We start from the raw sequence: 22,614 nt of genomic DNA on the forward strand, positions 1-22,614 counted from the left end.
AAAAAGAAAAAGATGCTTTGCATGAAGCACTCTCAAAAATACGCGTGCCTTTCCCGTCCCCTGGCTGACCCAGGGGAAGAAAAGTCCTCTGAGAGCCATGTCCACATTGTCAGTGGACAGACACGTGTGCTTATCTGCCAGCAGACCCACAGCAGCACTGAAGACAGGTTCCGAGAGAACGCTGGCTGCAGGACACGACAAGATCCCCAAGACGTACGTGGCGAGCTCAGGCAATTTATCAAGATTGGAAGCCAAGAATGAGCAGGGCTCAAGTTGCACATTAATGGAATCGATGTTTCCTTGCATATACTCATATATCTGTGTGTCCTCCTCTTTTTCCTTGTCCAGCTCTTTTGTTTTCGCATGAGTATATGTCCTTGTCACTTTCCCATGTGTTGTGAGTTGTTTGTGACCTTTTGGACACCTTTGAGGGTGTTTTCTAGGTGTTTTTCTGTGTTTGTGATTGCCTGCCATTGTTTCCTATGCAGTTCGAGTTCGGTTCGTCGAACGTTCGACGAACCGAACTCGAACGGGAGGTCCGTTCGGCGAACCAACCTCGAGCCGAACCGCGACCGGTTCGCTCATCTCTAGTGGTAATGTACTTTGATTGACTTGATAATAGGAGTGTTGGATGATAGAAGTGATTGGTGTTACATGTGATACTTCGCAATGGTGCATAGCCATTGTAAGTGAATGTGAGTGTAGCGCTGGCATCCCACAGCTCCCCTCACCACAGGAAAGCGAGCTTACTCACCGCTGCGGCCAGCTCTCACCACTCTACCCCGCACTCCTCCACATGGATACTTTCTGCTTCCCTCTCCTGGGACTTGTGCATGCGGTACAGGTCCTCAAGGAGTGTTCCTAGGACATGCGTGCGTATCGCTGTCCTTCCCTTAAAGTGCCAGAACGCCATTTCCTGGAGGTGCCTCTTAGCTTATCGCTGAGAAGCACTGGGTACTTAAAGGGAATCTGTCACCAGGTTTTTGCCACCTAATCTGAGAGCTGCATAACGTAGGGGCAGAGATCCTGATTCCAGTGATGTTTCACTTACTCGGCTGCTCAGTGTAGTTTTGATAAAATCACTGTTTAATCAGAAGTAGATTATCATCAGAGGACTACTCGGCCTGCTGCCAGGTAGTCCAGCATGTTCATTAGCTCTGTATAACTGCTAGTGTAGTGCCCCTAAGACCATCAGGATGATACTAGGTTATGCATCCCCACAAGGATGCGTGGTCTACCCCCTTAGGGACCCAGACCCCAGTGCCGGTACCACTAAGAAGCCAGGTAATCCCAGTTTTCCCCAACAATCCCCCATACAATGATACCAAGCTAGGGTGGGACCAATGGATGGCCGCCTAGAGGTGGAGCCAATCCAGTCCACTAGTTGACCAGGTGGAAGGGGCAGACTGTGGAGAGTAGTCGGGAAGACAGGAGACTGAAGTGACTGCCTAAAGTGTCAGACCGCAGAAGTGTGAAGCTGGAACCAAAGTGACATCCTGACTCGGGTTAATGGTGACCTGGTACCCAGGAGAAGTAGTTGCCGGTGGAATACTCCCGGAAATACGCACCGACGAGGTACAGGACCCTACGACAGGAAAGAGCTTCAAGCCGACCTGTTAACACCTGCACAGCAAGGGGACCATCTTGCTGACCCTAATGAATCCGAAGACTCAGTAGCAAAGGGTTAGAGCCAGGGACAGGTCCAGAGACTCCAACCCCACAGGGTTTACGCTACAGTCAGGTGGACAGAACTGGACAAACCACAGAACGGGGACCCCCAGTTGTTCTATACCACGGGGACCCAGTTACCAGAGACAGGTGCAGGGGAAGAAGGTACCAGAGAACCAGACTGGCACTGGGACAAAGGGGACCTGGAGGCGAAACCAGTCGGCCTCGTTCAACCAGTTAACATCTTCTGCAGAAAGTGAGTAAACCAGCTGCACTGAATATCTGTGTGGGCTACCTTTTTCCAACACTCACTGCACCAAACACCCACTAGGGCAAAACCCTACTTGTGGAGGGACTATACGATACTAGCTGCCAATACCATCAGCTCCAGTAGAGACATTCTGCAGCGGTGGCTCCCTACACTTAGCCGCAACACCGCAAGTGGAGTCACAAGTGAACATTATCATAATCTCCCCGGTAAATAACCCCATTACAAATAGGGCCCAGGGCACCATATTCCCGGGTGCTATACTAGTTCTGCAGCAGAGAAAACATTGATTTTATCAAAATGACAGCAAAAAGCTCAGTAAGTGACATATCACTGGAATCAGGGTTTCTGTCTCTATATTATGCTGCTCTCAGATGGAGGAGTAAAAAACCTGGTGACAGATTCCCTTTAAAGCACTCTCCCACTAGGGCAGGTGCCTGATCAACGTGTTCAGTTAGTTAGTGGTTCTGTGCCCTAGCCAGCTAGTTGTCAGGTCCCCTTGTCCTCTGTGCCATTTCCTGTCTCCCGGTGTCTGTCCACCCCAGCTATGTCTCCAGCATCAGCTATCCCAGAGGTCCTTGCTGCACTCGTGACTGTGTCCACTTGTCTCCATGTACGTTCCTGTCCAAGGAGTCATGTGCCACAGTCCCGGTCACTGCTTTGTGAGTGGTACCTGGCGTCTGACTCGCGGTGGGCTCTTGGTCAAGCCCCTCCCACTAAAGGTAAGCCTGAGGTTCCCCTGTGGTCTAGTGGGTCCACTCCTGCTCGCCGCTTTACCATCTCCTGCGGTGAGCATCACAATGACCTTAAAGTTGTATCTTCACATGGTAGATAGAGGTGAAGTAGAGAGCCATGATAATATATGTAAAAGTGCTGTGAAATATAATAGTGCTATAAAAAAGTAAAATAAATAAAACATATAAATATTTTCACCAAGACAAATATTTATAATGTACTGTACAAATATTTACTATAAATACTGCCCCTTATGGATAAGAATCCAGATCAGCACCAATTGGAAAACCTTAATGGAGTTGACATTTTAACTTCCGTACTAAATAAAATGATTGCATATTATGGATGGGAAAAGGCATTGTGTCTGCAGAAAATCACCACATAACAGAAAAATGCAAATTATCTCTGGATTTCACGACCTACATTTATCATTCTAATAACCTCATTAAGGTGAGAACATACCAGTTGTTATGCAGTCAGTATCGAAGCTCGTTATTTCATTCAGCTTCTTCCCTTGGTACTCAGATGGCCCAGTACAATGCACGTCCGACACGGTGGAGTTTGTCATCTTCAGCCATGAAAAGAGCCACTTAGCTTTACAGTCACACTCGAACCTATTGCCTCGTAAGTCCCTACAACACAAAGATATGGACGCAAAAATGTTATACTGTAGAATGCAACGAGTTCCATACATTTTTTGGAGGTTTTTTTTTTATACAATAGTTACTTCAAGATATACAACCACTCACCGACCATCACCAATCTTATATTGTTTGCCTATCCTAAGTTTAGAGAATCAAAATTAAAGAAACCCCTATTTAAAGTTGAAACAAGAAGTTTACATACACTATCTAAAAATACATATATGCATGTTTGTCTCACTATCTATCATGAAGTCAGAATAAACCTTTCCTGTTTCGGTAAATTAGGAACCAAAATTATTTACCAGAATAATGAGACAGAGAGAATGTTTTATGGCATTTTTATAACTTTCTGCAAAGTTAAAAATGTATATACACTTAAGCGGGCTTTACACGCTGCGACATCGCTAGCAATGTCGCGGGCGATAGCACCCGCCCACGTCGGTGGCGCGTCACGGGGTGATCTCTGCCGCAGCGAAAAATATCGCTACGGCAGCGTCACACGCAATTACCTCTTCACAGACGTCGCTGTGGCCGCTGAACAATCTCTCCTTTAAGGCGGTGGTTCGTTCGGCGTCACAGCGGCGTCACTAAGCGGCCGCCCAATAGAAGCGGAGGGGCGGAGATGAGTGGGCGGAACATCCCGCCCACCTCCTTCCTTCCTCATTGCGGGCGACCGCAGGTACGATGATGTTCCTCGTTCCTGCGCTGTCACACATAGCAATGTGTGCTGCCGCATAAACGACGAACAACTTGCGTCCTGCAAAAGCAACAATAATTGGGATTAGAACGACATGTCAACGATTAATGATTAGGTGAGTAAATTTGATCGTTAATGGTTGTTCGCACGTTTCACATGCAACGACGTCGCTAACGAGGCCGGATGTGCGTCATGAATTCCGTGACCCCAACGACATCATGTTTGCGATGTCGTTGTGTGTAAAGCCCGCTTTAGAGTACTATGCCTTTAAACAATATGGGACAGCCCATATGATGATGTCATGTCTTTGGAAGCTTCTGATAGGTTTATTTGCAACATCGCGTTAATTAGAGACACACCTATGGATGTATTTACTGCACACCTGAAACACACTGCGTCTTTGTGTAGCATCATGGGAAAATCAAAAGAAATCAGCCAAGATCTCAGGAAGAGAATTGTGGACTTGCACAAGTCTGGTTCATCCTTGGGTATAATTTCCAGACACCTGAAAGTGCCTTGTTCATCTGAACAAACAATAATATACAAGTACAAGCAAGATGGGAATGTCCAGCCATCATACCGCTCAGGAAGGGATGGGTTCGGTGTACCAGAGATGAACGTGCTTTGGTCAGACATGTGCATATCAACCCAAGAAAAAAATCAATAGACCTTGTGAGGATGCTAGTGGAAGCTGGTAAGATTGTGTCATTATCCACAGTGAAACAAGTAGTATATCAACATGGGTTGAAGGGCCACTCTTCCAGGAAGAAGCCAATACTACAAAAGAAACACCAGTGGATGTATTTTAATGCACACCTGTAGCATTCAGCAATGCAACGCATGTACAACTAACTCTGGAATATGGTGGTTAATAGTGCCTAAGGATCTGTAAACCATGTGCTGGAAGCTTTGCCATAACAATACAGGAAATATACATAGTTATTGCAGTGTGAAAATAACCTAAAGCGGTGTGACTCAGGAGATTTATTCTTCACCTGAGGTCCTCTGCCTCCTCCTTGTGGTTGACAAATTTTTCACTTCCTGTAGTGGCTTTAGCAAGCAGAAGGCAGGGGGACTGCAGTGTACAGGATAAGAGACAGTGGACAGTTTTTAAAAATTTGCTTAGATAAGACAGTATAAGGTATTGAGTACATTTTTCATTTATTGAAGTACAACCCACCACGTCATTTCTGAGCCAGTACCGTACGGGATTGTCCATAGGGTCCATAAAATTCTCATTTCATGTGTTAATTTAGCTCATCGCTGGTAATAAATGCATTAAGCACAAAAACTAAACTACCATATATTTTGCAAACACATGATTTACTCACACCACTCATCTGTCTACCCTTTGCCTGTCTACTTAGGCTTCTGGTTCCAACATAAATGACCCACATCAAGGAACCTGAGAGCAGCTGCTGCACATCCTGCATAACATTTGATGTATAGGACAATAGCATCTATTGAATGTATCACATGTGAGAAGAAGGCTGAGTTGACAATGCGCTGATTTCCTTTCATCTTAAGAGAATTTATCACATTAATTAGTTTCTTTGTTTCATTAGAAACCAAACATTTCTTTCTATAGAGAAATATAACCTCCATTATAGAAAATATGCAAGGTATCTAAAGGGTTATTGCCATAAGTGTCAGATAGGTGCTTGTCCTAGTGGGTGGATCGGGATCTATCATGAGAATGTAGCCCGTTGTACAGTGCCACGAATGGAGAGGTCACCTTACGTGTGACTCTTTACATTGACTTTTGTTGGAAAACAAAAAAATTCTGATCCCATGCTGAAGACACCTAAAGGGACTGAAAAATGCGCTAAACAATGCAACGGATCCTTGTGCCTTAAGGCCGCTTTACACGCAACGACATCGCTAACAAGATGTCGTTGGGATCACGGAATTCGTGACGCACATCCGCCCTCGTTAGTGACATTGTTGCGTGTGAAAAGCAGGAACGACCGTTAACGATCAAAATTGCTCACCTAATCGTTGATCGTTGACACGTCGTTCCTATCCCGATTATCGTTGCTGTTGCAGGACGCAGGTTGTTCGTCGTTCCTGCGGCAGCACACATCGCTATGTGTGACACCGCAGGAACGAGGAACATCACCGTACCTGCGGCCGCCCGCAATGAGAAAGGAAGGAGGTGGGCAAGATGTTCGACCCGCTCATCTCCGACCCTCCGCTTCTATTGGGCGGCCATTTAGTCACGCCGCTGTGACGCCGAACAAACCGTCCCTTTAGAAAGGAGGCGGTTCGCCGGCCACAGCGACGTCACTAGAAATGAGGTTACTGACATCTCAACTCCATAATTGGCATGACATGTTATAAAAGATCAACCAGTGATTTGAGTACTAGTGTCACACTAGGTATGGGGAAGTACCAAGCGAACGGTGAAAGGGAAGGAAACCCTGTGTCTAGGAATGGGGAAGATATGCGCCGAGCCAGATACCTGACCCTAGAATGACTCTAGTGCTGGACCCTAAATAGGGAACAGGTGGGATGAGCTCTTCATCAACCCCACTAAACATTAAAGATCACACAAGGAGGACACACACGGGGAAAAAGTATGATGAACTTATCTCTATATGTCTCAGGAAGAAGTTCAGCAAAGAGCAGCAACGATCCTACAGATGAGTGCAAGCTGCCTGCTTGCATCCAGAGCTTTTGAAAGAACTGAATATCACCAGCACAAAAAGGGAATATGAGAGTATTTAAACCTAAGGGGAAATACAGATGGTCAGCAGCTGAAGGAAAGAGGGGTCTTATGCGGGCATCACACGAGACGATATATCGTGCGATATGTTGGCGGGGTCACGTCGTAAGTGACGCACATCCGACATCATTTGATATATCGTAGCATGTGACAGCTACGAGCGACGGTGAACGACCAAAAATACTCACCTTATAGTTGCTCGATGACACGTCGTTCATTTTCAAAAAGTCGTTTCTTCTTCTCTGCGCCATTTATTCATTGTACCCGGGGTAGCACACATCGCTCCATGTGACACCCCGGGAACTATGAACACAGCTTACCTGTGTCCCGCTGGCTATGCGGAAGGAAGGAGGTGGGCGGGATGTTTATGTCCCGCTCATCTCTGCCCCTTCGCTTATATTGGCCGGCCACTGTGTGACGTCACTGTGACGCCGAACGTCCCACCCCCTTCAGGAAGTGGATGTTCGCTGCCCACAGCGACGTCGCTCAGCAGGTAAGTGCGTTTGACGGGGGTGTAACGACTTTGTGTGCCACGGGCAACTAATTGCCCGTGACGCACAAAAGACGGGGGCGGGTACGATCGCTCGTGCGATCGCATGATAGATTGTATCGTGTGACGCCCGCATTAGGCCGGTTTCACATTTGCGTCGTTTTGATGGAAACAGAATCCAGTACAAATGCAGTACAGTTCATATATTTACAGAGGAAGCGCGACACCATGTGGACACATGCGGTTGAGTATGAAGCACATAACCGCATGGTGTCGCGCTTCCTCTGTAAATAAATGAACTGTACTGCATCTGTGCTGGATTCTGTTTCCATCAAAATAACGCAAATGTGAAACCAGCCTTAAAGGAAAAAGTATGAAAACCCAGCAGAGGAGATACGTAGTACACTGAATACTAACAGCAGGAATAATAGAAAGTCAGGGAGGATTTTTGCAGCCAAATGCAGTGACCTTTTATTGGTGGACATCACAGGGCTGTCTGTCACCCGTGACAACTTGGCTCCCGCTGACTACAAAGCTATAATGTCTCAAAGAACTATCATGCTGGGCTTTCGAGTCAGTGTCTGGAGTTAAGGCAGCTAAGATTTACAAGAGTAGCAAGATGGCAGACATGCCTTCATCAGGTCCTGGTTGCCATGATAACACATTTATACCAGGTGATTACATTGCATGCTCTGGCGATAATTATACCTAAATGCTATTGTCAGAGATTGCAGCATCTAAATGGTAAACAGCAGCGATTGGCTCAAGCTCCGGTCACTGCTATTTGAGGCACATACCATCTATGCATCTTCCACGCATGGAGTGAGCTCAGCTCCTCAGCTCTAGTTATATATCTGGACCTCACAACCGACATATGTGCAATTGCACTAAAGGATTCTTCCTGGAGATTGAAATTTGAGGCTAGTGACATGGTCACTCCACCAGTCTGAACTGGGCTTTGCCTCTGCAATATCGGAGGAGCACAGCAACACTGAATTTGGCCAGATCTGCTAGATCCACCAATTTGGTCAGCTTCAGAGCAGCACTTGCTAGTTGACAGCTTGCAAACACAATCTCTTTGCCTAGGAATCCGACCACCTCCAATAGACTCTAGTGTTGGCTGATGACCTAGACATTGAGCAATAAACTACACAATCAAAAATGCCACCGTTCTTAACACTAGAAGTCCCAGAAATTTCGAGCTTCATAGGGTTCTAATGGTAGAAATGTTAAATGACCCCTCTCTGGGACTTCTAGTGTTAAAGGGGTGGTTGAACCCTTTTCCTTACTGGCCACATCGATATTATGTTGAGAAACAAGGGTTCTATCAAATACTTTGTGTTGCCAATACACCCTGTGAGCAGCGCTATTGCGGTCCACTCATCCCCTTCATGTGACCCCCGTGCTCCAGGGCCTCTGATGTCTGCTGATGTCACTTCAACTGAGGTGCGCCGCAGTCTTCCTGAGTGACTGGGCTGTGGGCGGCATTTCACCACTCATCACAGCTTAGCGTCACAGCCCAGCATCTCCCTGCTCCCGCCTCCTTCACTGCAGAACACCGCAATCAGGAGCGAATCTGGGCTGTGATGATCGGTAAAACGCTGACCACAATCCAGTGTCTCACGGAGACTGGGGCCGGCCGCAGTGATGTCAGGTAAGCAGGAAGTTGATGTGACAACACCGGACGTCAGAGGTCACGGAGCCCGGGGGTCATGCGAAGGGGGTGAACAGACCACAATAGCGCCGCTCACAGGCCCTATTGGCATCACAATGTATTTGAGCGAAACCTTGTTTTTCAACATAATATTGATGTGCCTGGTAATGAAAAGGGTTGAACCACCTCTTTAACAATGGAGAAGATTTTTAATAAGAGGTAGATTGCAAAGTTACTTCTTTTTACAAGAACTTTTACCTATTTAAGAACCTGAGACAACCCCTTTACCAGAAACATGAAAAAAGAATGACTCTTGAAAGGCGGATAAAAAAATTCTTTTACAAATGACTGTGGTGTCAAGAAGTAATGGGCAGCAAAGTATATAATGATAACCTTAAGATTCTAAAGGGGGCTTTACATGCTGTGACATCGCTAATGCGGAGTCGTTGGGGTCACGGAATTTGTGATGCACATCCGGCCGCATTAGCAATGTTGCTGCATGTGACACCGATGAGCGATTTTGCATCGTTGCAAAAACGTGCAAAATCACTCATCGGTGACATGGGGGTCCATTCTCGATTATCGTTACTGCAGCAGTAACGATGTAGTTCGTCGCTCCTGCGGCAGCACACATCGCTATGTGTGACACCGCAGGAACGAGGAAGCTCTCCTTACCTGCCTCCCGGCCACTATGTGGAAGGAAGGAGGTGGGCGGGATGTTACGTCCCGCTCAGCTCCGCCCCTCCGCTTCTATTGGGCGGCCGCTCAGTGACGTCGCTGTAACGCCGCACGGACCGCCCCCTTAGAAAGGAGGCGATTCACCGGTAACAGCGACGTCACCGGGCAGGTAAGTATGTGTGACGGGTCTGGGCGATGTTGTGCGGCACGGGCAGCGATATGCCCGTGTCGCGCAACAGATGGGGGCGGGTAACCACACTAGTGATATCGGGACCGATATCGCAGTGTGTAAAGTAGCCTTTAGGCAGAGATTGTCTATGAAACACAGAGAAACAATGCTCTAGATAGCAAATATTGCCTTATAAATACATTTTTCCATATAGACCTTAGTGGGGGGGATATTGGGGATGTAGCGGGGCTCTGAATTAAACCCCCCTCTGCAACACAATATACATCAGTATCATAAACATCATGTGGAAATTGGGGGGAGACCTGGTATAGATTTATCTTCAGGTCCCTGGTGCTTTGTGGTATGATTGTAAACCGGGGACCCCCTACAAAGCGGAGAAGAGCTGAACTGACTGTAAGCAACATTGTCAGCATGCAGGAAGGAGAACATTAAAAGTACATTAGTAGGAGCACTAGGCCATTACATCTATAAAATATATCACAGCATTCAAAAAATATCGCCATAGTAAAGAAGATAAGACGTGAGAGTGTGACATGTAGTTATATGAAGGGTCTCTGTGGGTTCCTTCCATATTTACAAGGAGGAAAAGATGTTTAGGCTCATGAATTATTAACAATCAAATGTATTATACTAGAAAGCAGTAAAGTAAATGTATTACAGTAGAGCAACCAGAATAAAGGTCTGCAACCGGACCGCAACAAAACAACATATCATAGACATTTGTGTGGCCGACCAAACAGAAAATAGATAACACTTTGAGCATTTATGGTGGTTTTTATGGGGGTTTTTTTATTGTGCAAAAATGATGAAATTTCCAAAATGTCATCTTCATGCTTCGTTCCTTTCTGTGTGCTTTTAAGGGTTTTTCCCATCTGCAGATTGTAAATTCTATCAGCATTTTTACCCATTCAAAAGTATGCCTAAAAAACTCAACCAAAGCAACAATGAAAGCAGAACTAAAAAGGGATATAAAAAAAGCATGAAAAAAGGTATATAACGTATGCATTGTTTTTCCTGCCCACACCTGTTTTCCACGTAGATAAAAAAAAGCTGCAAAAACGCGAATGTGAGCATACTAAGAGTGAAAATGGCATAATAATAATAATAATAATAATGATAAAAACTCCAGTGTTAATAATATTCAATACAGTTACGTCAGTTCATATTATGCCTGCAAAATTTGGACAACGCACTGGTCAAAAAGTAAAAGATCTACAAAGATGACCAAAGTTTGTCTCCAAAAAACGAGGGTGTGGAATGGAGCATGTTTTATAGGATATGAATGATACTTTTATTATACTTTGCTGAAATTGTGATGCAAGAGGTTCCTTCACATGTGGTCAAGGTTCTTGTGTAAGGAGGTGGAGTCTATAGTGCTTGTCTAAGGAGGTGGAGTCTATAGTGCTTGTCTAAGGAGGTGGAGTCTATAGTGCTTGTGTAAGGAGGTGGAGTCTATGGTGCTTGTGTAAGGAGGTGGAGTCTATGGTGCTTGTGTAAGGAGGTGGAGTCTATGGTGCTTGTCTAAGGAGGTGGTGTCTATGGTGCTTGTGTAAGGAGGTAGAGTCTATAGTGCTTGTGTAAGGAGGTAGAGTCTATGGTGCTTGTGTAAAGAGGTGGAGTCTATGGTGCTTGTCTAAGGAGGTGGTGTCTATGGTGCTTGTGTAAGGAGGTAGAGTCTATAGTGCTTGTGTAAGGAGGTAGAGTCTATAGTGCTTGTGTAAGGAGGTAAAATCTATGGTGCTTGTGTAAGGAGGTAGAGTCTATAGTGCTTGTGTAAGGAGGTGGAGTCTATGGTGCTTGTGTAAGGAGGGGGTGTCTATGTTGCTTGTGTAAGGAGGTGGAGTGTATGGTGCTTGTGTAAGGAGGTGGTGTCTATGTTGCTTGTGTAAGGAGGTGGAGTCTATGGTGCTTGTGTAAGGTGGTGGAGTCTATAGTGCATGTGTAAGGTGGTGGAGTCCATTGTGCAAGAAGGTGGAGTCTATGGTGCTTGTGTAAGGAGGTGGACTCTATAGTGCTTGTGTAAGGAGGTGGAGTCTATAGTGTTTGTGTAAGGAGGTGGAGTCTATGGTGCTTGTGTAAGGAGGTGGAGTCTATGGTGCTTGTCTAAGGAGGTGGTGTCTATGATGCTTGTGTAAGGAGGTAGAGTCTATAGTGCTTATGTAAGGAGGTGGAGTCTATGGTGCTTGTGTAAGGAGGTGGAGTCTATGGTGCTTGTGTAAGAAGGTGGACCTCTGGTCATGTTTCCACCCTGAAGAAACTAATCACGTCAATGCTATGTAATGTAATACATGATAGAGATAAGTGTTAGTAATATTAGATAGGAATGTATAATATGTAAATTGTAGCCATGTTGATAATTTAATGTGAAATGTTCCTGTATAATGTAAGGCATAGCAGTGTTATGTAGAATGCGATAATACAAAGCATTATAATGTGTGTGTATAGGTAAAAGTTAAAAGATCAAGTCTCGTAAACGGTCAATTAGGTAAAAGGTAAAATCTGCTCAGCTACAGACTGTAGGGGCAGACAGAGTTAATGATGGGACTAGCACTTAGGGGAGGGGTTAGCATTCAGGGAATGAAACAGGTTTCTGTGACGGGGTATGCGGCAGAGCAGTAAGGAACACCAGGCCAAGGAACAATCCAAAGGGCTTTATTGGAACCACAAAGATAAAGCACCAAACAAATATAAATCCTTAAAGTCTGCAAGGAGTCCACAACAAAACAAAAGATCCAGGGGCACCTCCCGGTATTCCGATGCCAGGGAAAATATGGCATTGGTCATTATGAGTTCCTTGAGTCAGGGTGAACAACAAAACGCAATCCCACGTGGCCACTGATCTCCAGTCTGTGAGAGTCCATACACAGGCTCTAGGATCCAGCCTCAGCAATAGATCCTAGTCCTTCTTCAGCTGAGATCTAACTAACTGAACTAACATGGGGCTCATTGTGCTTCTCTCCTGGGATCAGCCCCTAAGATGGGCAGAAGAGTCCAACTCCGCCTGGACACTTGATACATGAATGGACTTTAGACTCCTGGCTCTGTTCTGTTTACCAAGTTGTGGACTGGAGAAGTCCCATGCTGAGAAGAACAAACAATCCCCCACCAGTAGTACATACAGGACACTCAAGGAGAGACAGACTATTACAACATGAGCACAGGCGGGGGAGGGACACTCTGTTACAGTTTCCTTCCAGAAATTCACAGTGATTAGTTTGCAGCTAGAGCAAACGTGATTCTGATCTCAGGAAGGCTGCATGACGTGGGTGTTGTGAATGTCAGTTATGCTTTGGCTGCTGTGAGGCTCCTTCTTGTGGCCAGGAATGGTTTGGTCAGAGACCAGGTGGCGTGAGCTATGGGCGTTTCCATTGCTAACTCTCTGCCTATTTAAACCCTGATCTGATAGCAGGCTATGCCGGATGTCAGTTGATCCTGAAGCCAAAGATAGCGTGAAGGCAAACAAAGTATCCAACGTAGTTAGGTCAGCGTGGTGACCAGGAGAACTAACAATTGGGGTAGTCCGTTCATCATACAGGACACTCAGCATCAAGGCCTCAGACAGTCTACAACTACAGAAGGTGAACAGTCTGGTCACATAGTACATGAAACGAAAAGGGAACCCTGGTGAGACGTTCCAAAAGCGTCAGTAATGTGAGGCTAGATTTCGGCCATAGCGGAAACCTATCACCTTAGCAAGGAGAACTGGATGCGGAATCCCAGAAAAAGATGGAATGACTATCATGGGTGTGATGTTGAGCTGGGTGGTGGTAAAACAACCAGGATTGGATGGACCATTGGTGGTGATGCTTCGTATTAAGCAAGAAACGTTCGAGAAAATGTGTACCCACTATCTCCTTTGTACTTTGTTTGTCAAGTTACATATAACTAAAAGACTGTGTTTTAAAAACTGGCAGTCTCCATCTGTGCTTGTTAATATCTGGTCCTGGCAAGCCAGGCGCATCTCCCTCAAGGCACAAGTCCCTACACCTAGGACCACACCATCTTTCCTGTGAGAACAACACCTTGCTTGCGACTAACTCTCCGTGCCACGGTACACTTGTCTTAATGCACAAATATTTAACATGTCAGATAAATTTTACTTAAATAGCAATGATTTTTATCAATTGATCTACTTATACATTGAAAATTTAATGGTGGCCTTGTAAAATACTGTACATTGTGAAAAAAATAAGGTCTCATACAGGTATGTTGATGCAGAAGTAAAAAAAACGTTGTGACTGGAGATGAGACTCCTCTGGCTCTGCACTCGGCTGGTTTTTCCCAGCGTTGCTAGAGGTTATTGGCAGGTTTCTCGCTATATGAGAGGCGAGAGGTTTGTCAATCAACTGTAGCGCCACTGGGAGAAGCCGGCTGGGAGGGCCAGAAAGCGGACTGGTTCAATTCTCCCTATCGTTCCCGGATGGATCTTTTAACTATAAAATGTGGTTTGGGCAACATGAATCAACTGATGGGTTCACATTAAAGGGAGAAGTTCACCTTAGATATGCAGGTCAAGTGCACTTTATCGAAGTGGATGAAATAGAAACTGTAAAGGATAGGGTGCTACCCCACTACATTAAAAGAGAAAAGAGCTTTTTCAGAGAGCGGAAATAACCTGAGACCCACTGGGGAGAACATAGACCATTTAACCTTCGTCAGGCTTCATAATTTTACAACGTTAACAGCGACCTCTTATCTCGGAAGGGGGTGGATATATTTTATTGAAATTTGGCCAATATAATCTGGACCAAAACTGCAGAGATGTCACAAAATTTCATCCCTGTACGGCTTTTGGAAAAAAAAATGTATTGCAATTTTAAAACGGAATAGTTACAATTGTACCTATTCAGCCGGACAAAGGTTAAAGTGGAGTGGTGAAGCATGTAGACCTGAACACCAATGAAGTTTTGGCCTAGTTTTCTTAGATTTATGCAATTCCAATGACCAAACACTAATTCATTGGGTAATTCCCTACATAAAATGACATTGTCCTAACAAACAAAAAAAAATAAAAACTAAAACTAACTTTTACATCTCAAACCAAACTTATTCCTGGCTATTTCCTCGTGCAGGGTTAAAACAAATAGCTGATTTTGGGGTAAGTTACATGCTGTCCATCTTCTATAGAAATCACGGGTGCCAACCATATAAAGAAGAGTCAAACAAACTAGCAGTGGCACAGCTTCTTCAATCAGCCAGGTAAATGCCCATGCAAACAAGAATAAACAGTGAAAGACAAGGAATAAGAGACAATCAAGAGGAATGTAAGACACTTACAGCTCAATAAGAGAATCCAAATCACTAAAGATGTCTCTTGGCAGAGTCTTGATCTGGTTATTGGCCAAGGATCTAGAAAAAGGGACAAGTAATTGAGCATGAGTCTCCACTGCTGAAATAAATGCACACGGACAAAGTGAACAAACCTAAGGAGAATACAAAGCAGATCCCTGGACTTACAGATGGGTCAGGTCACGGAGGCCGCGGAATGCATGTCTGGAAATAGTCTCGATTTTATTTCCTTCAATAAACCTAAGAAGAAAGACAATATCATCGAGCAGGTGCATACAATGTATACTTCTCTCATCAGTAATATGAGTCATATGGTAATATCACACTCCCACCAAATAATTCGAGAGGCAACAGATAGGAAAGGAGCTTTCAAGTTTGGAAGTTTCACCTATTTATTGGATAGGTTATCCATTTGTCGATGGCTGGGTTTCTGATGTAGGGATCACTTACCAATCCCGAGAATTGGTCCATGTGAATGAAGGAGTGATCGATCATGCGCACTCTTAATGGGATTGTCAGAGAATGGAGCGGCAGTAAGCATGATCAAGCACTACTGCAATCACACAGGGAGCCCCGCTTCTCTCAATTTGTGGGGGTCCCAATGGTCAAGACTCCAAACATCAGGAAGTTAACCTCTATCCTATGGAATCTGAAGACACACTTCTTCCGACAAGCCTACAACCTGCAGTAACTCTCAGTCCACCATAGAGCCGCACAACCCGCTTTACCCTCCCCTACTGTATCCTCAAACATCCCCTATAGACTGTGAACCCTCTTGGGCCGGGTCGTCTTTCCTCCTGTACCTGTCTGTGCCTTGTATTGTTTATGATTATTGCACTTATGCCTATGATGTGTACCCCTTTTCACGTGTAAAGCACCATGGAATAAATGGGGCAATAATAATAAATATAATAATAATAATAATACTATGAACGGAGGATTAGTTCAAAACCTTAGAGTAACCCGTTAAGTTCTGGAGTGCCTGAGTCACGTGCCGTCTGAATCAGAGACAGGCTCTCTAATTACCCAGAATAACCAGATCTGCACAAAAAGACCCATATTACATTCCAAAATATAGAAAGCATCTCAAGAGTACCAAAACAATAAGAAATGCCTAAAGATCACTTCTAAAGCAAAAGCAAATGTACTAGATCGGAAATATGTGCAAAGGTATACATTTTAATAAATAAAACAAACAAAAAACAGAATTGTACACAATAAAAAAGAAAAAAACATTGAAAACACCCCCACAAAAACCTAAGAAAGGCAGTGAGATAAGTGGTAAATCCCATATAGGCATATTGCTATCAATCAATAAAGTATAAGCATATGAATAAAGCAGTAAAGGTAAATTAATGGAAGCAGACATGACGTAGAAGGTCATAAAAACTTTTTTTGAACTTCTAGATCATGTCAGCTACATTACCTATGTCTGTGATCTGTCCATCAATCAGAAAAAGGGGATATGAAGCAATCAAGGTCCCCCCCGATGAGGAGTCTGCCTATTGCTCTGCTATTCCCTGAAACATACAGCAAAGATGGAACTGGAGCTGTATATTGCCCAGGCCAAAAGACTACTACTACTCCAGCAGGATACAGCTAAACCCCCACTAAGTGGAGGCATCACAGGTGCAGGAGGAGCAAATCACCCACACACTTCCAAAATGGAGGGGGCGATTGCTGGATGCTATAACTGCATACTGACGGCTTGCATAGAGCGCTGTTCACACATGCAGATGCTCAGTCACCAGCCCGCAGCCTATTAGGTGACACCCATACTATTAGATCAGGCGGGATGCAAAGCCGTATCCCATCTGTGTATCATGCAGGGACAGAAACTCTAAGGGCGGCTTTGCACGTTGCGACATTGCACGTGCGATGTCGATGGGGTCAAATCGAAAGTGACGCACATCCGGCGTCGCAGTCGATATCGCAACGTGTAAAACCTTTTTGATACGATGAACGAGCGCAAAAGCGTCGTTATTGTATCATCGCTGCAGCCTCCGACATTTCCATAATGCCGGTGCAGCGACAGGTGCGATGTTGTTCCTCGTTCCTGCGGCAGCACACATCGCTGTGTATGAAGCCGCAGGAGCGAGGAACTTCACCTTACCTGCCGCCGGCTGCAATGAGAAGGACGGAGGTGGGCGGGATGTTTACATCCTGCTCATCTCCGCCCCTCCACTTCAATTGGCCGTCTGCCGTGTGACGTCGCTGTGACGCCGCACGACCCGCCCCCTTAGGAAGGAGGCGGGTCGCCGGCCAGAGGGACGTCGCACGGCAGGTATGTGCGTGTGAAACTGCCGTAGCGATAATAATCGCTACGGCAGCTTTCACTAGATATTGCACGTGAGACGGGGGCGGGACTATCGCTGCAGCATCGGTAACACATTGTTACCGATGTTGCAGCGTGCAAAGCCCGCCTAAGGCTAAGTTCACACATCCGTTTTTTCCAATCAGGCACAATCCGGTTTGTGTCTGATGCAACGGATCCGTCTCAGATTCTGTAAAAACTGATGCGACGGATCCGGTAAAAAAATGGATCCGTTGTTTTTTGTTTTTTTTTTTTATGCTGAGAGAGAGAGAGACCCTATCATCACTGCACAAACACTGGCACTACCGCCCCCATCATCACTGCACAAACACCAGCACTACCACCCCCACCATCGCTGCACAAACACCGGCACTACCGCCCCCACCATCACCTCACACGCAGGCACTACTGCACGCATCATCACCGCACACGCAGGCACTACAGCACGCATCATCACCGCACACGCCCCGGCACTACCGCATGCATCATCACTGCACACACCCCGGCACTACCACACGCATCATCACCACACACCCTTGCACTACGGCACGCATCATCACCTCACACGCAGGCACTACTGCACGCATCATCACCGCACACGCAGGCACTACAGCACGCATCATCACCGCACACGCCCCGGCACTACCGCATGCATCATCACTGCACACACCCCGGCACTACCACACGCATCATCTCCGCACACCCTTGCACTACGGCACGCATCATCACCTCACACGCAGGCACTACTGCACGCATCATCACCGCACACGCAGGCACTACAGCACGCATCATCACCGCACACGCCCCGGCACTACCGCATGCATCATCACTGCACACACCCCGGCACTACCACACGCATCATCTCCACACACCCTTGCACTACCGCACGCATCATCACTACACACGCAGGCACTACCGCACGCATCATCACCGCACACGCCCCGGCATTACCTCAGTGACGTCACCGCTGACAGCTCGATTCACTTCAGTGCTGCGTGGATCTGATAGAGAGCGGCGGTGTTCTACTGCTGCTCCTGTCAGCTTCATGTAGCACAGCTGAAATCGTCGTGGGACCTCTGTGGATTACGTCGGATCTGCAGGGGTATTTGGGGATTTTAATAAAATAGTGAAAGAGGGTGTTTTTTTGTCTTTTATTTCAAATAAAGTATTTTTTTGGGTGTATGTGTATTTACTTTCACTTACAGGTTAATCATTGGGGGTGTCTCAGACGCCTGCCATGATTAACCCCTTATTACCCCGATTGCCACCGCACCAGGGCAATTCGGGATGAGCCGGGTAGAGTCCCGGGACCGTCACATCTAATGGATGCGGCAATTCCGGGCAGCTGCTGGTTGATATTTTTAGGCTGGAGGGCTCCCCATCCTGAGAATACCAGCCTTCAGCCATGTGGCTTTATCTTGGCTGGTATCAAAATTGGGGGGGATCGCACGCCTGTTTTTTTTAATTATTTATTTATTGTACTGCACGATATAGACCCGCCCACCGGCGGCTGTGATTGGTTGCAGTGAGACATCTGTCACTCAGCGTGGGGGCATGTCTGACTGCAACCAATCATAGGCGCCGGTGGGCGGGGGAAGCAGTGAATACGAGATTGAATAATGGGCGGCCGGCATTTTCAAATCAGGAGAAGCCGCCAGCAGTGTGACAGCCGTGCAGCGCCTCACCGGTGATCGGTGAGTGGGTGAGAGTGAGTGAATGACTCAGTGAGTCAGTGAGGGAGTGAGTGAGTCAGTGAGTGAGAGCGTTTGAGAGTGAGTGAGTGACTGATTTTCTGACAAGCAATGAATTTATATCACTTATGGGCATGCTCATAAGTAAAAAACGGATACGGTACATGCTTCCGGCGTTTGATGCATGCCACCATATCCGGCGCGCATAGACTTTCATTATGCACCATGCCGCACAGCGCCGCACCTGGCGCTATGCAGTTTTTTACCGCTGGCAAAAAAAGTTCCTCTCTGCGTTCTGTGCGGGCGCCGGAGGGACGATTTTGCCGCGTGCGGCAAACCGGATCAAAAGCAAGTACATGCGGCACAAGTCAGCACTAATAAAAGTCTATGAGGAAAAACCGCACCCGGCGGCAAAAAAAAAAACGGATGCGTTTTTCCCCGCAAAGCGCCGGATTGTGCCACACAGCAAAAACCTGATGTGTGAACATACCCTAAAATGTAAGGCCCAACAGAAAGGGGCCTGGCTGAATCCTCTACAAAAAAATATGAGTTTTTTTTGTTAACATTATGCCCATAACACAGAAAGCCTACAACCTACAGCCCGCCTGATCTAATAGTATGGGCGTCACCTAATAGGCTGCGGGTTTGTGACTGTGTTATCTGCATGTGTGAACAACGCTCTATGCAAGCCACTAGTGTCCAGTTTTATCATCTAGCATTCGCCCCTCTCCATTCCATGGAAGTGTGTGTGTGATTTGCTCCTTCTGCACCTGTGATGCCTCTGTGGCGCCCTGGACAAGCCAGGGGCCACAGAGCACAACACCCACACACCCCACACTCCCGGTCAGGCACACCGAAGTCAGACACAAAACCCTTGTTGCCTTCCTCCAGGGGCTGATGTTCACACCAGGGGGGTGGGCCAGGCGGTTGTCCTGCCCACCGAGGAGTTCGCAGTCCTGGAGGCGGGAAAAACAGACAGATTAGTTTTGGAGGTGGAAGTGAGAGGAAGGAGAGTGGTAGTGGAGCAACTAACTGACAGCGTCCGGGTGTGTGGCCCGGGCGGTACAGCAAGGTTGGCAGACAGTGGTGACCGTCTGCAGGAGTGGCCTATCGGAGTCTACCGTAAGGACCGTGGACAGGCGGTGGCCCGGCGGTACCGGACCGGTACGCAAAGAGAAGCCAACACCATCTGGCAGGGGCTTACGGACCCCGGCAAGGCTAGGAGTCGCCGTGAATTTGCCGAATTCGTTAGTGAAGGGAACCTCCTGGGTTTCCCAGCAGCCAAGTCCCGACAGAAGGCAACAGTCCAACCAAGAGAGGGAGACACCGCCACCGCCAAGGCAACCGTTTCCCAGGGCCAGAGCCTGCGGGCAGAAGGGGCTCCTCCAGCCCATATCCAAGCTGGGGAGCGGGTTACCGGTGGGAACCCATTGGAACCATCTACCGTATACAGGTTCAGGGAAAGGCAGTCACCATCAACCTGCCGGGAGAAACAACACCGCAGCCGTCTGTGGGACCCGTCCATCCAGCCGTGTGTTTTACCGAGAACTGTGTCCTCATCATTGGCTGAGTGAGTACCACTGTGCCATGCGGTACAGCGCTGCCCCCGCGACCCTGCACCTCACCAGACCCTGCACCTCACCAGGCCCTGTAACTCGCCTGTCGTCCATCACCAGGCCCCGGTACAACCAACCCCCTACCCACGGAGGGGAGAACTAACATCAAAGCTGCTCCCTGTCACCGCTCCCGGGATCCCCGTCCAGAGCAGCGGTGGTGTCACTAACTTCACCACAACCGTGGGTGGCGTCACGGACAATAATCCAATCCCCACCATCCAATCAAACACCCCTTTTCACTCACGGGCGAGGAACGCCGCTCGAGTCCCCGGGATCCGGCCCACCGCTCGAGCCACCACAGAGCAGCGGCAGCAGCAGCCGGACCCGAGCAGTGGGAGAGCGCAGTGTCTCCTCCTCCGCCCGCGACACCTCCACTTAGTGGGGGTTTAGCTGTATCCTGGTAGAGTAGTATTCTTTTGGCACGGGCAATATCCAGCTGCAGTTCTATCTGTAAGTAATGATATTTATTCCTCTTTTTTGCTTTTTTTATATTCCCTAAAACATAGCAGTGTTTCGTCATAGTTATCTTCAAGTGCAGATCCTGCCCATTATTGGAGCAGCATATGTCCCCTGACCATTCCCTTTAAGCCACTTTAATGACCCATTTGAAGACTATGAAGAACTGGAAGGATTTTTTTGGGCAATTCTAAATCTTTCCTATACAATAGCATAATGGATGGACATGTGAGAAAGAAGGTCTTTGTGCCCAAAAGTGCACCCAAGTAGCGTCATCTAAATTGGTGATATACAATATGCACAAGGGTGATACAATACATTAAAAAAGTAAGTACACCCCTCACATTTTTTAAAATATTTTATCTTTCCAACACTGAAGATATAGAACCTATGAGTAGGGATCAAATTTTGTTAGAATCGAAACATGTCAGGTCTCCTAGAATTTTAATATATCTGTCTATAGATTTTAATATGGGATCCAATAGAAGTAACATTTTTAATTTATGATGAAGCCTTTTTTTCCCTAGTGCTGGATTATTGTCTTATGGTGTCTGAAGATAAACAAACATTATCAAAGGTCCAGAAATGAAAGCATTGGATGAGTGGCCTGTGTATCGGGGCAGGGATTTGGGTTAATATTTAGGGATGATCGAATACCATAAATATCCGACTTCGCGAATATCTAACGAATAGGTCGCCGCTATGCGTATATTCGATGTGCAATGTAGGTCTACGGGAAGCCCGAATAATTGTTATTCGGGTTTCCCATAGACTTACATTGAGCATTGAATATTCGCGAATAGTTGAATAGTGGCAACCTATTCGGCAAATATTCGCGAAGTCGGATATTTGTGGTATTAGATCATCCATAATAACATTCCTTCCCTGTGTGCTTTTTTGGCCTCTAAGTAACTTTCTTCCCCCAATCACTGTCATTATACTTATGGCTGGCTCTTGCGTCATAGAATCTAGAAATATTTCATGAACTCTTCAATAAAATGGCGTTAGCAGTATGCGCAGGTACTGACTATCTCTAGTGCCATCTTATTGAAGACGCTGTCCTCCTGCTTTTGATTTTTTGGATGCTTGTGCTGAGGGTGGCACATTCACTAAGATGGCGCCGAAGATAGCGGTATGCGCAGGCACTGAGTCTAAGGAGTACTTTGCACACTACGATATCGCTGGTGCGATGTCGGTGGGGTCAAATCGAAAGTGACGCACATCCAGCGTCGATGTGGAAATTGGAGTATGTGAATCCTTTTTACTACGATTAACGAGCGCAAAAGCGTCGAAATCGTATGATCGGTGTAGCGTCGGTCATTTCCATAATTTCGGAAGGACCGATGTTACGATGTTGTTCCCCGTTCCTGCGGCAGCACACATCGCTGTGTGTGAAGCTGCAGGAGCTAGGAACATCGCCTTACCTGCGTCCCGGCTGCAATGAGGAAGGAAGGAGGTGGGCGGGATGTTTACGTCCCGTTCATCTCCGCCCCCTGCTT

The 22,614-nt window shown here is 46.6% G+C and overlaps 1 protein-coding gene across 2 annotated transcripts in view; it reads right to left on the reverse strand.

Moving 5' to 3' along the window:
• LGI2 (leucine rich repeat LGI family member 2) overlaps positions 1 to 22,614 on the reverse strand; it is a 98,636-nt gene that overhangs the window by 37,757 nt on the left and 38,265 nt on the right. For both annotated transcript variants that reach the window (XM_075346939.1, XM_075346938.1), the window contains 3 exons: positions 15,207 to 15,278; positions 15,027 to 15,098; positions 3,134 to 3,303 (listed from right to left, as the gene is read on the reverse strand). In XM_075346939.1, the coding sequence (XP_075203054.1) occupies positions 3,134 to 3,303; positions 15,027 to 15,098; positions 15,207 to 15,278 (314 nt within the window). The remainder of the gene's footprint in view (positions 1 to 3,133; positions 3,304 to 15,026; positions 15,099 to 15,206; positions 15,279 to 22,614) is intronic.

Source organism: Anomaloglossus baeobatrachus, chromosome 1, assembly GCF_048569485.1.
Source record: "Anomaloglossus baeobatrachus isolate aAnoBae1 chromosome 1, aAnoBae1.hap1, whole genome shotgun sequence".
Classification (NCBI taxonomy): Eukaryota; Metazoa; Chordata; class Amphibia; order Anura; family Aromobatidae; genus Anomaloglossus; species Anomaloglossus baeobatrachus.